Below are 14414 nucleotides of genomic sequence, written 5' to 3'. Positions count from 1 at the left end.
ATCGTTATATTCTTATTTATTTTATCAAATATTATTTTGTTGTTGATTTAAGTTAATTTTTTTCCCCACATATTATTTTATGATTTTTTCTGTTTTATTAAATTCCACATAAATTATAAATAGATAACAATTTCATTAATATATTTACCTTCTAATTTTAAAATTTCTAAATTAAATTGTCATTTGTTTCATTTGTTTATTTATCTAAATTATTTATTTAAATTTAAAAGATAAAAAAGTATTTTAATTTTAATAATTTATTATTTTCTTATTTCTTATGAATTCAAAGTTCTCAAATAACTTTTTTTTAAAAATAAATTCATATAATACATGAGTTTTACAACTATTATTATATAAATTAACGAATGATGGAGAAGAAAAACGGTAGTTTATGCCGAATCAAAATGTATCCATATAATATATCATAATTTATAAATATTTATGTAGATAGTCTAACTAGTTGATATTGCGAAATCATTTTAATTTAATTGAAATATGGTATATATATATATATATATATATATATATATATCATAAGTTTATAAATAATATTTTATTTTAGAATTCTGAGTTTTTAAAATTATACGTCTTTCAATAACACCATTAGTTTGTCCAAGCCATCATCTTTTATTTCAAGTTTCTTTCATTTTCATTTTTAAACCAATATGATGAATAACTCAATTTATTTTTCGGTGTTTTGACTTGTTTATATAATTCTTGATAACTTCTAATGACTATCGTAACTTTTATATAAACTATGTTTGACACGTCACAACTAGCTTATAAATTAACTTATTTTTTCGAGTTTTTTTTTTCGATTGTCATGTTTGATAAGTCAAATAAATAACTAACAAACTATCTTTTTAAAAAAACTACTCATAACAGTTTTTCAACTAGCTTATAAAGATTTTTTTAAATTCTCATATATACTCTTTATTAATTATAATAAACATATTTTTCTACATATCTTTATAGGTCGTTTTACACTCTCCAGCTATCTTATTAGTTAGTTTTTACCAAACATTATTTTTTATCAGCTACAAACAAACTTTTTAGCTATTAACTACCTTTTCAACTACCCTTAGCTTTTATGCTAGTCTATCAAACATAGTCAAATTACTTTGTTATATATACGTTCATGAATACAAACATAGTGGATTTCTAACCTTATACTGTTTTTCTTCAATTTTTATTGATGATAGACTAAATAAGATGTATTTAAAGATAAATTGTACAAATATCCTATATAAAAAGCCTGAACTTACGTTTTATGTGGATCTAGTTGAGTGACTCAACAGACGCCCGACTCTTTCTTATAAGCAATGTTATCAATTTTCTAATTTGTTATAAGAGTAACCGCTAAATGTTAGGTTACATAAAGCATAATAAAAATTTAACAAAGGACCTTTTGGTCAAATTGTAAATCTCGAGGTAGCTAAATGCAACTATTCGAGTTCAAATTTCATAACCCCTATAAGTTGTCGCTTTCGACGGTAAATGAGAGGAACATTTAATTAAGCAAATTCCGCCTATTTCGAGACTGCTTTTTTCTGAAAACGAAGGTGTCAGTAGTGAGGATTCAGCAAGACCAGGGTAATCCGTAGTCAATTTTCTCCATTAAAACCCAAACCGTTGAACGTCGGCAGAAGATCATACAGATAGGGTAAATGTTTGTGTTTGTTTGTTCAGATTTGTTGATATCTTTGCGTTTGATCTTCGTTACAGGTTCCAATTATAATATCTCTAATTCGTTTTAGAAATTTATTTTTCATTCAGAGAAGTTTCGAATTGTCGAAAATCGTCAGCCACTCGCCTCGCGTTATTAAATGTTAGTTTATAGCAGCTATACGTGTAAAATTTTGATGCGACTGTTTTGTTGGAGATAGTTCCATACTTCCATTGCATATAAACTCTGATAAAATGAAGAGATTTTTGGTGTTGAATTTATGATTAAAATCCGTTTTAATTCGTGCATTTGTGTATTTGGTAACGATACTTGTGTATAACGCTGTAAAATTTTGATGTATTGTGGATATTACAGGATTAATTGGTGGATGTCGGTTCTCCTTTGAAGTGAAGCTATAACAACTGAAATTTCTGAAATCTGCTGCCATATCACATACGCAATCTATAGGTAAACTCTACTATTAATTTATGTATATAAATTGGGATTCTTAATTTTTCGTTGTATTTGTTCAATTCTATTGTAGTTTCCGAATATGTAACTAGAAACTGAACGATTAATACACCAATTGTGTATCTTGCGCTTCATGTGCTTCAAAGTGCTCGCCATTTATGGTATTTCTGAAATTATTTACTTCCAGTTTTGCAGATTTTGATAAGCAAGTTGGGTAAACGCTAGCACCCTGGATTCTGGAATGATTTGCTTTTTCTTTTTAAGTACAACTTGGACTGGAGATTTGTAAAGGAACTGACTGCTGGTCAAAACTCAAAAGGGTGGACTACTGAGGTATCACTATCAGGTAGGGGTCCGATTACTCTTACAGAATAACAGAGAATTATTCTGCCTCTACATATTTATGGAATCATAACTTTATGGTCGGCAGAGTACAAAGAGTCAAACACAGTAATTGTCATTATGTTTTCATCTTGTCAATCTTTGGTACAAAACATTAAAACCTTCTTTTACGCAGTTGTATTGTCTCTTGAAGAAATTGAATTCACTGTAATGTGTTTGGTGGGAAAGTACATCATAAAAACCACATCAGAAGGCATTCTTCTTTCTATTTCTGAGCTAAATGACTAGAGAAAGGAGCATGGGAAAGCAGGAGAAGGACTCAAATAATGTTGAAACAGTCGTTGTTGCTGTTAAAGCATCCAGGGAAATTCCAAAGTCTGCTTTGGTTTGGGCTTTGACTCATGTAGTTCAACCTGGGCATTGCATTACATTGCTTGTTGTCATGCCTTCAGGTAATTTTTTTTTTATAAATTTATGCTTCTTTCTTACACTTGTTCTTGATTGTCATTACCATTTTCTCTTTCTTTACTCTAAATTAGGTAAAAGATTATGGGGTCTTCCAAGATTTACTGGAGATTGTGCTAGTCGCCATTGGAGATCATATTTAGGAAAAAGTGATATAGCAGATTCCTGCTCCCAAATGATTCTTCAACTACATAACATGTATGATCCTAATAAGGTCTGTCTATAAAACTTTCCTTTTTCTAAATCTCCATGATTACTGGGGACTGAGTAATTTACTATTTTGCCCTTATCTCATAATAGATAAATGTGAAGATAAAAACAGTTTCTGGATTGCCATATGGAGCAGTTGCTCTAGAGGCCAAACAAATTCAGGCTACTTGGGTCGTATTAGATAAGTAATACTCAAAACTACAATCAATAGATTATAAACTTTTGAAATAAGACAAAATTTGTATAACTTACCACTTTTTATGTTCCTTGTAGAAAATTGAAACATGAACAAAAGCGATGTATGGAAGAGTTGCAATGCAACATTGTGACAATCAAGAAATCACGCCCAAAAATTATTCGCCTCAATTTAATTGGATCACCCAAGAATGCACCTCAAGCAAACCATATGACAAATCAATCATCTAAAACCCTACAAAAAGACAAAAATTATTCGCCTCAATTTAGTCCCGAAGCATTATCTTTAACCGAACCCGGGACTTCAATTTCAAGTTCTGATCCAGGAACTTCACCATTTTTCATCCCTATAAAAGAAAATCACGAACTCGCTGAGTCGAGTTCAGACTCAGAGAGTGAGAATCTGTCTTCATCTTTCTCTAGAAGGTTTCAACCATGGATGGTTGACATCCTCACTTCAACCTCTCAATTCTCTCAAACTTCCAGAACTGAACATTCTGAAACAGAATTTAGAGGTAATGTTAGAGACGCAATATCTTTATCAAGAAGCACCCCTTCTTTCCCACCTCCATTGTGTTCAATATGTCAACATAAGGCGCCTATTTTTGGAAAGCCTCCAAGGTGGTTTACTTATGAGGAGCTTGAGGTTGCTACTGGAGGATTTTCTGTGAATAATTTTTTGGCTGAAGGAGGATTTGGATCTGTGCATAAAGGGTTGCTTCCAGATGGACAAGCGGTTGCTGTTAAACAACATAAACTTGCAAGTTCTCAAGGGGATCAAGAATTTTGTTCTGAAGTTGAAGTTTTAAGCTGTGCTCAGCATCGAAATGTTGTTATGTTGATTGGATTCTGTATGGAGGATCGAAGGAGGCTGCTGGTTTATGAATATGTATGCAATGGCTCCCTGGATTCTCATCTTTATGGTAATTCTTAAAACTACATTCTCTCAAATAAATATAAGGGTGAAATTTGACATTTTCTCTTACTCAGTTTTATAAAGAGACTTGCCATCATTACTTACAGATCTGTTACCCTATCATTTTTCCATTTTTTTTAAAGAGTATCGAAAGCCCACTCATCTTCTTCCTTGAGAGAAGGGTAAAATAGTCATTTACTCACATTCAAACGCTTCATTCGGTCCCCAAAAGACAGTCTTTATGTATACAACATGTACTCCAGTCACACACATCATTTATCCATTTATCACTCATATTAGAGAATATAGAAGGGTAAAATAGTCATTTACTCTCATTAAGACATTCCATTTAGTCCACAAAACACAATCTTTATGTATAAAAATACAACATTTTCTCCATACATACATCATTTACCCATACAAACACTTCATGTTGAAGTGAGTCTTTTTCTTTGTAGAAGTGAATGAAGTGTTTGAACGAGAGACAAAATGACCATTTTACCCTTTTGTTTACATGGAGTTGTGATGTATGCAGGACGTGATCGGGATGCATTAGAATGGTCAGCACGCCAAAAAATAGCTCTGGGAGCTGCTAGAGGATTGCGGTATCTTCATGAAGAATGCAGAGTAGGTTGCATTGTTCATAGAGACATGCGCCCAAACAACATCCTCATCACCCATGATTTTGAACCTCTGGTATATATGTATATATATATATATATATTTAAATATCAATACACCTTCAATTGTATTATAAACATGATTTAAAACTTTTCTTAATTTAATTTTGTTTCAAAACATGACCTTTACAAGGTTGGAGATTTTGGGCTAGCAAGATGGCAGCCTGACGGAGGCACAGAAGAAGAAACAAAAGTAATTGGAACATTTGGGTAAGTTCTTAATTTATATTTTACACAAATTAAATAACATTGTGTTCTAATTATATATTTTCTTTATCTAGATACTTAGCTCCAGAATACGCACAGAGTGGCCAGATCACTGAAAAAGCTGACGTGTATTCCTTTGGGGTTGTATTAGTGGAGCTTATTACAGGAAGAAAAGCAGTGGACCTTAAACGTCCTAAAGGCCAACAATGTCTGGCAGAGTGGGTAAGTTCCACATAGCCTTACAACATAACAGACTGTACTGTGTTTGACATGCAGTAGACTGTAACCGAAGCCAATGGGACACTCCATGCAAAAGACATAATTTTTTTTTCTCTGATATTTGTAGGCACGTCCATTGTTGGAACAAGATGCCATAAATGACTTAATTGACCCTCGGCTGAGGAACTGTTATTATTCAGAACATGAGGTTTATTGCATGATGCAAGCTGCTTCTTTATGCATTAAACGGGATCCACATTTACGACCTCGCATGTCACAGGTACTTACTTAATTTCCTACTTTCTCTTAAAAAAGTGTTTATTAAATTTTATTTGTGAAGGTGTTACGCATGTTGGAGGGGGACATGATGAAGGGATCTGGTCATGTGTATGATGTGGGGAACCGAAGTGGTAGGATTCAGATTGATCAACAAAGATATAATGTTGGTCGAATGAATGACACATTGAAAGGATATGGGGGAAAGTTTTTGGTTAATCCGAATAGGGATTGTTATTGGGAAAATGATAAATCAATCTAAAACAAGGGTTTCATGCAAAGATCATACTTCACATGTAAGAATAGTTTGATAAATATCATATCAAAACTTTTTTTTTTTTTTTTTTCATTTTATATTAAATTGTAGATGTATAGGAATAGTAGTTAAGAAATATTGTTGTGTACTTATGTTTTGGTATTAACATGTGATGAATGGGTGTAGGTAAAATGTTTCTCGAGTACAGTTTATTTCTGTGAGCCTCTTTAAAAATTGATTACATTTGTTAAGTAGTGCATATCTTAAAGTTTAATGTATTGATAGCTTTGACCATAAAAGTATGTAAAAAAAAAAAAAAACTAACATTTGGGGCTTATTTATGTTATTTCGTTTAAGCTAACGTGAACACATAAATGATCTTGTTTGTGTCGTTTGTTTAACATGTTACATTGTTTCTATTCATTAAGTAGTTCAATGAACTAAACGAACAAACGGAAAAGATCATAAATGAATAGACATAAATCTCTACCCTAATAAAAGAATCCTTGGGTTGCCACGTGTCTTTTCCTTCTTTCATTGTTTATAAAAGTTAAATTACTTTTATACCCTCAGCAATTATTCTTTGTATATTATCTGTTCCAAACTTAAAATACCATTTTCATATCGTAAAGATTCTCATTGACTTTTGCAATCGAAACTGATCATCAACATTAATCTACAAATAATCAACAATTGATATGGAGTAATCGTCTTCGATTGATTAATTGATATAAGTCCATTATGTTCTCTCAATTTCCTTTCCTTATGTTTTCTCTTTCTCTCATCAAGCCCTAATGTTTGCACTGAATTTCAATTCCCAAACCTTTGGTCTTTTTCTCGCCAATCCCGAATGAATGCTAATCTACATCCGCCACCATCACCACCACCATTGGGATGAATGCTAATTTCTAAACATTCGGTCTTTCTCTCTCCAATCTCTATCCCTCTCCCTGTCTCTCTGTCTCTCTCAAGAGTTGATGATTTGATCTCATAAATACGATATCCTCAATATCTTCCCGAAAGTTGATCACAACATCTATTTCTTTTACCAGGTTGGATTTGGATACTAGAGTACATGTTTTCACATGTTTTAATCTTTGTATTGTTATTGTTAAATTTAAAGATTAGGTAACGCTAATGAGGTTAGTTTACTAAGAAAACAGATTTTCTTATAAAGTTTTACAACTTTTGTTATTGTAGTATGCATTGAATTTGGAGGAGTATGATATTGCAAACCAATTGAGAACAAACTCAATGAGGCTTGATAATCTTATCTATTCAGTTATCCATTTCATTCCATTCCATTCTTTTGTCATTCTATTTCATTACATTCAACCAAACAAACCTTAAAGATTCATGTGACTATGTCAAATATATCAAAAGCATCCATTCATAACGACAAATTTGAACAAAATTTTGGACGTAAATCAATATTATCAATTTATTTCTAATGATGATCACAATTAAATATGCAAAACCTTAGAACTTTTGAAAAAAAAAAAAAACCTTTGCAATTTTTCATGAGCATATGAATGACATACGTTGACTTACTATTCTAATATTTTCTATATTAAGTTGAAGTTGAAGTGATTAAGCATCAGGAAACAAAGAAGGGATTATCTATAGACAGTGAAGCTCAAGATAAGGGATTAAGCTTGCTGCGTATGCGGTTATTTCTCATAATATCATCTTTTTTTAATCTTTATTGGCGTTTATCTGATATAAAATTTTGAAGTTTTTATTATTATTTATTATTCATTTTTATTTTTTATATATCTTATCCTACAAAGAGGACCTGCAAAATACAAGTGAGAATGAAAACTATTCGTCGGCAGCTGAATTACATGACCAAAGTTGAAAAGATTAAGCTCTCATTCATTGGCTGCATCGCCAAGCTTTCCAAAATGCTCAATTTGTAAATTTCTTTTAGGCCATAAAGTCAGGCACAAAAAGTTTGGTATATCACATATCTCTCATTTCTACTCAATTACAACATTGACACTTGCTTTGCATTTAGATTACATTGTTCTAACTTGGTAGATTTTTTAAAAGCTTTTGATGTTCTGAAAAATTAGTGTGGTGGTGATAGGACACAAAGTTGTGGTTTGTGGAATGGATCGTGCTATGCTGTGAAACAAGGTCGTGGACGGAAAATGCAAATATTAACCAGTTGACTCGTGTTCTTGGTCAACCATGTTATTAAGTAGCGAAATCAAACGCCCCATTTTATATATTTTTACTTTTATTTTTCATGAAATGATTCAAGTTAAAAAAAATTAAGCTTTTATTCGTTACTTCTTTTTTAGCTGTCTATTTATATGGTTAGATAGATGGAGTTTTTACTTTAAAAAATGAAGATCCACATCTATTCCTTGCATATGGTAAGTAGCACATTCTTGATAATCTTTTTTTAGAAAGAAGGAGTTTTGATTTTATTTATTTATTTCTTCCCATATTGCATTTTTGGTGATGAGCAGGATATAAGTAGTCAGGATAACTAACTCCTAAAACTATATCTTCAAAAGAGACAAGTCCACTGTTAACAATTTCATGTCTTTTATGTAGTAATGTGTGGAAAATGATCCATTATAGTTGATAGTTTTATCTTCATTTGAAATTTTTACCAATCGGCTATTATATTTGACTATATGGGACCTTCATGATTGTCGCAGTATTGATGACAAAAGCTTCTTTATCAAGTAAGACGATTTTGTAATGAACAACACGCACAATAGTAACTTTGGCCGTAAAATTCTTTCAGCAGTTGTTATCATGGTTTATTTTGTTGTTATCATGGTTTATTTTGAGTTTCTTTTACTGTTAGTCAAAGTTGCATAAAAACATTAATCATGAGATCTTCATGTTTTTGGGTGAGATTTTCTTTCATTTAATTTCTAAATATGTATTTGATCTTTGTTTTCTGATCTTGGTGTTTTAGCTTCATTCTCTGATACTATTCTGTCACACCCCAAAATCGGAACGGCAGAATCGTTCAGAGGTGGAAGACGTCATGTTTAGTATCACGAGGTATGTATTTGGTAAGCAAGTAATGAACAACCATTTCATATAGAAAGAAAGTGTTTACAATGTGTGTGTTCACAAAACATATAATTCATACACAAATAACAAAACAAGACTTGAAGCTATAATGCTTCATCTTCTGAATCCCCAGCACGAGCACCTGTCTAATAGTCTCCTGAGAATACAAGTTATTTGAAAGAGTTGATCAGCAATTAAGCTGGTGAGTTCATAAGATTTTAGTGATGTGAGTAAGATATAAAAAATTTTGTTTGAAAATGTATATGTAAAAGTGGTGTAAGCTGTAAGTTCTGTTTTGAAAAAGGTTCGCCTGTTCCTCATAGAAAATCATATATTTCCTACTTGAATGAAAGTTAACTAAAATGACACTACAAGCCTTTCTATGGGTACTAAGTGGGTACAAGTTATATAAAACTCAGAGTAAACAAACAATCGATTGTGCGCATCTGCCCTAAGCTCACAACCTAACGGGGAATAGAAAGTAAGGCGGATAGCACACATCCCATTGGTTGTTAGATCGTTGTCATATATAACCATGGTTTATTCACTTGTTACTTATGGAGTTAATTGTAATGGTTCCTTTATATCTTAATGAAAAGTTCTTTAAGAAAACCTATATTTCTTATAGTAAAATAGTGACCACAGTGACTACGTTTATAATAGCTTAGTTTATACTGCTATATATAATCTGATATCGGATAGAAGGTTAATTGAGTGAATTTGCCCTAAGCCCACAACCCAACAAGGAAACAGGAAGTAAGGCGGAAAACACACGTTTAACTACCTATTGAGTATTAGTTTTATATATAAACATGGTGTATAAACTAAGGTATTATAGAGTTACTCACCTAAAGTCTTTAAAATTGTACCAGTTTAATAAATGGATTAAACCCTTTAATGGGAAGTTTCTAGTTTTGAATACTCAAAAGTACTGACTTTGGAAAGTATGTTTTGTACTAGAAAACCGTGCTGTGACTCTATGTCCTATAACCTGACTCATACCTAGTACTCTTATGATGACTTAACGTATACTAAGAATACATACATACATACATACATACATACATACATACATACATACATACATACATACATACATACATATATATATATATATATATATATATATATATATATATATATATATATATATATAATCGGGTAGATAATAGATTGGGTGAATCTGTTCTAAGCCCACAACCCAACGAGGAACTGGAAATGAAGCGGAGAGCATACATCCTATTAGCTGTCGGACCCTATTGGTCATAATGTGAAGGCTAGAACCCCTACTAAATGCTCTCCCTGTCAAGAGATTAAGGGAGCCAAACGCGACCCCTGCAAATTCTTGCAAGCAGTGTAATTCACATTAAAGTTATATGATCATGTATACCCAATATAACTATCACCTTTTGTTTAGATCCTGTTTGTGTGTTCTCATGCTATAGCAACCTAACTTGTTTGTTCTGTATGGTATTGTTCTGTATCTCTTTACTACATGTTATGTATGGTATTGTTTGATTCTCTTCATTGTTTGTTTGATTATTGTATGAAGTATGAACTGACTCTTTGTGTGCTTCATTGTACTAGAAGTAACGAATAGAATTATCCTAAACTATACCTATTATAGTTTACTAATGTTCTACTTGGACTGTTATTGAAAAGACTCATTTATCTACTAAGTTATGCTTGTACTTTAAAAACGGAGTTTTTATAACTATAACGTAACATAACTTTAAAGAGTTTTTGTAACATCCCCTTCTGGCACGTATCACAATATTGTCCGCTTTGGGCCACTCGGCACGAGGACTTCCCAGGGGGTCACCCATCCCGGTACTACTCCCGCCCGAGCACGCTTAACTGTAGAGTTCTTATGGGATCTGCTGCCCTCACGGCTTTAAAACGCGTTGTTATAGGGAAGGTATCCACACCCCTTATAAGGAATGCTTAGTTCTCCTTTCCAGCCGATGTGGGATCAGATCTAACCCACTTTCACCCCCCATTATAGGGTTCGACGTCCCTGTCGAACACATCGACCCGTGCCCTAGCTCTGATACCATTTGTAACATCCCCTTCTGGCACGTATCACAATATTGTCCGCTTTGGGCCACTCGGCACGAGGACTTCCCAGGGGGTCACCCATCCCGGTACTACTCCCGCCCGAGCACGCTTAACTGCAGAGTTCTTATGGGATCTGCTGCCCTCACGGCTTTAAAACGCGTTGTTATAGGGAAGGTATCCACACCCCTTATAAGGAATGCTTAGTTCTCCTTCCCAGCCGATGTGGGATCAGATCTAACCCACTTATTAATTGTAACGCCCGCAGATCCGGGCTAGTCAATTTAGAGGCAATAGGGGTCAAAAATGACTTTTCGACAAAAGATTATTTAGAATGAATAGTCTTAACCAAGTTTTAGAATATGTCACAAGGTTTCCGTACATATATAGAACGCCGAAATCCGAGTTATAACGAAGAAGTTATGGCCCGCCGAAGTTTTACGGCAAAACCGGCACGGCACCGGAAGACGTAAATAGTAAATTTACGATAGAAGACTTTTTAGCCTTAGCAATCTAAACAAAAGTCGTAGAATATGTTAAACTAAGAGCGTCGATAAAAAGAACGCCCAAATCTGACTTCGTATGAGGAAGTTATGATTTTTCTAAGATTCGGCTTAGCAGTGTACAGCCCGAAACTCGAATTTTAGTTCGAGCGGTTTTTGGCTTACGTGAAATAAATGAGAGTTGAAGATCTCATTAATAGGAACTCAACGGTAAAAAGACAGACGAAAACGGAGTCCGTATGAAGGAGTTACGAATTCTTCACGGTCATTTAACAGTCTAAACGCCTCGTACTGTTAAATTTAAGATCGGTCGAGAATTAGCCGACGGAGTCAAAATGAAAGTTGTAGATATTATTTTTACCTACGCCTGGATATAAAGAACGTCAAAAACGAAGGTCGTATGTGAAAGTTACGGATTTTAGAAGTCGGAAGTGTGTTGTGCGAAAATGGGTGATGTGGCACAATCTTGGCCATTGCTTTCTCCCCAAGTCTTGCCACTAGATGGTGACATGTGGCACCAAGTTCAGCCATTTTCACCCTATAAATACCACCTCTCCCACCCTCATTTTCTTCACACCTTTCCCATTCTTTCTTCTCTTTACTCTCTCTCTAGAACCTCTCTCTAGCCCCGAAATCCCCCGAAAAGCCTAGGGAACCTCCCTAGCACGAGGCGGAAGCCCCGGAGTGCTCGACGGCTTCGAGAAGAAGAGCTTTTCGGCTCGGAAACGCTGCTCCAAGCAAAGCCTGGTTTTCTATAAAACCCGCTGTAAGTGAGCTACGCCTACGCTATTTTTAATATAGTTTTTATTTAATTATATTAACGTTATTAAGAACATATAATAAATACTTGGGCTATTATTATGGGTTATGTAAGTATTTTTTTAACGCTTATATAATAGTAATAATAGCTAGACTATTAATTAGTCTCGGCGAATAATAGACTAAAATCTATTGGTGATAATACTAGGTTTCGTCGAAGGAAATTATTTTAAAGTAAACGAAGCGCTGTCCGAGTACCGAGTCACCACCTTCTCAGGTGAGTGCATAGTCCCTTTCATGAACATGATTTTAATACAAGTATTGATTGAAGTATTAATTATATGTTTATGTGCGAGTTAATTGATGTTGCTTGAAATTCGTGTTAAAGAACATACCTGATTATATTTGATAATTTAGGATAAAGAGTAGACCTAAATTAAAAATGAGGAATATTGGGTAGTATATTCTTACGAGTACAAGTGAGTAAAACTCAGAGAATAGAAGTTAGTATATGTCACTTATCCGGGAGTATGGATTAGACATAGTCATTGTCCCTAGTCCGAGAATATGGATTAGGCATAATCATTCGTCGTTAATCCGAGAGTATGGATTAGCTACTGTCCCTAGTCCGAGAGTATGGATTAGGCATAATCATTCATCTTTAATCCGAGAGTATGGATTAGTCATTCGTCCCTAGTCCGAGAGTATGGATTTGGTAAATTCGTTCATTTCTGATCCGAGAGTATGGAGTAGGTAAAACAACTAATCTTAGGTCCGAGAGTATGGATAGCCTCGTTGCGAGGATCGACGGGGTGGGATAAGAGTTGTTTATATATATGTATGGTGAAATTGTATATTTTGTGAATTTTAAACTATATATATGGTATAACATTGTGGGATTGAAATCCCTATGTGCTCACCAGGTTTCCCAACCTGACCCACTCAGTTTATTTATATCACAGGTGTTGATATGAAGTGACATTACACTGAGAGATTTAAAGAGATGTAGACCACTAGTGTGAATAATTGTAAGTTCTGTTTATGCTTATGTTCCTGTATTAACGATGACGTCCCAAACGTTTTAAAATGAAATAAATACGTTTCTTCGAAAATGTTTTAATAACGTATTTACCATGTTTTTCTGGGAACAAATTCCGCAACCTTTTTATAAAATGAAGTACTCTGATTTTTATAAAGCATAAACAAAATCGGTCTTTTCTAGCCGTGATTTTAGGGATGTCACAGTTGGTATCAGAGCATTAGTTTAAGCGAACTAGGAATATGGATTTATTTCTAGACTTAAACTTAGAATGATAAGCGATGATTGTGAGGTGTGAGCACTAGATTATTTTAGGAATTGTGCCTAAAATGTTTTTATGTGCTAAATACTTGTGCCTGATATGCTGTTAGTTGTTCGGATCTATGGTCTGTTGCCGACCGGATCTGGAAACCTTATGTGTTTAGGATTCTAAACGTACGACTACGATATTAGAACTAGCATATAAACGTTTCGGAGTGATAAGGATGATTTAACCGTCAATCCTAAGTAAAGATCTAGATTCACCTTATTCGGTGTATAGATCAAGATGGCAAGAACCCGTAGCGGAAACGTGAATGCAAATGGGAACAAAAACCAACCCCCAGTGATTGAGCAAATACCGGTGATGGAAGCTGCCGCTGATCCAGTCACAATGGCCGGAGTGCAAGCGATGATCCAAGCGATGTTGGATCGTCAAATGGAGGAAACTAGACGTTTGCTCCAGCAAAATCGTGAGGAAGCCACTATTCAGATCGAACAGCCCGAGTTGAACGAAGGGCAGACTGAGGAAGGAAACTACAGTGGGACTGTTGGTCAAGTCAACCCACCAATAGTTCGACAAAACAACCAAGATGACGAGGTCGAGAGGAATGGATGCAAGTACAAGGATTTTCTGACTTGCAAGCCATCGACTTTCACTGGAAAGGAGCATCCGATCGGGGTCATGGATTGGATCTCGGAGATGGAGTTAACCTTCATGACATGTGGTTGTAGAGGGAAGCTACAGACCACATTTGCAGTGCGTCAGTTTCGAGGAGGCGCTGTACGTTGGTGGAATACCTTGGGGAAGACTCTGAGCCCTAATGAGCCTCTGCAACTGACATGGGCAGAATTTCT

At 34.3% G+C, this 14414-nt stretch overlaps 1 protein-coding gene across 1 annotated transcript; it reads left to right on the top strand.

The window, feature by feature from the left end:
• The first annotated feature begins 1501 nt into the window (after positions 1-1501).
• LOC145042856 (inactive protein kinase SELMODRAFT_444075-like) lies at positions 1502-5984 on the top strand. The gene is made up of 12 exons (XM_078991357.1): positions 1502-1663; positions 2042-2134; positions 2325-2483; positions 2655-2931; positions 3019-3158; positions 3245-3339; positions 3428-4272; positions 4801-4961; positions 5079-5155; positions 5227-5374; positions 5499-5651; positions 5712-5984. The coding sequence occupies exons 4-12, from the start codon at positions 2760-2762 to the stop codon at positions 5907-5909; spliced, it is 1989 nt and encodes a 662-aa protein (XP_078847483.1). The 5' UTR covers positions 1502-1663; positions 2042-2134; positions 2325-2483; positions 2655-2759; the 3' UTR covers positions 5910-5984.
• Positions 5985-14414: the final 8430 nt, after the last annotated feature.

Source organism: Lactuca saligna, chromosome 4 (assembly GCF_052625555.1).
Source record: "Lactuca saligna cultivar CGN05327 chromosome 4, ASM5262555v1, whole genome shotgun sequence".
In the NCBI taxonomy this organism is placed as follows: domain Eukaryota; kingdom Viridiplantae; phylum Streptophyta; class Magnoliopsida; order Asterales; family Asteraceae; genus Lactuca; species Lactuca saligna.
This window is presented reverse-complemented; position numbering and strand designations above follow the sequence as displayed.

Coding starts and splice junctions, on each gene's coding strand:
- LOC145042856 (XM_078991357.1), top strand. CDS start 2,760: ATGACTAGAGAAAGGAGCATGGGAAAGCAGGAGAAGGACTCAAATAAT. Junction 3,159..3,244: donor ACATGTATGATCCTAATAAG/GTCTGTCTATAA, acceptor ATCTCATAATAG/ATAAATGTGAAGATAAAAAC. Junction 4,962..5,078: donor CCCATGATTTTGAACCTCTG/GTATATATGTAT, acceptor GACCTTTACAAG/GTTGGAGATTTTGGGCTAGC.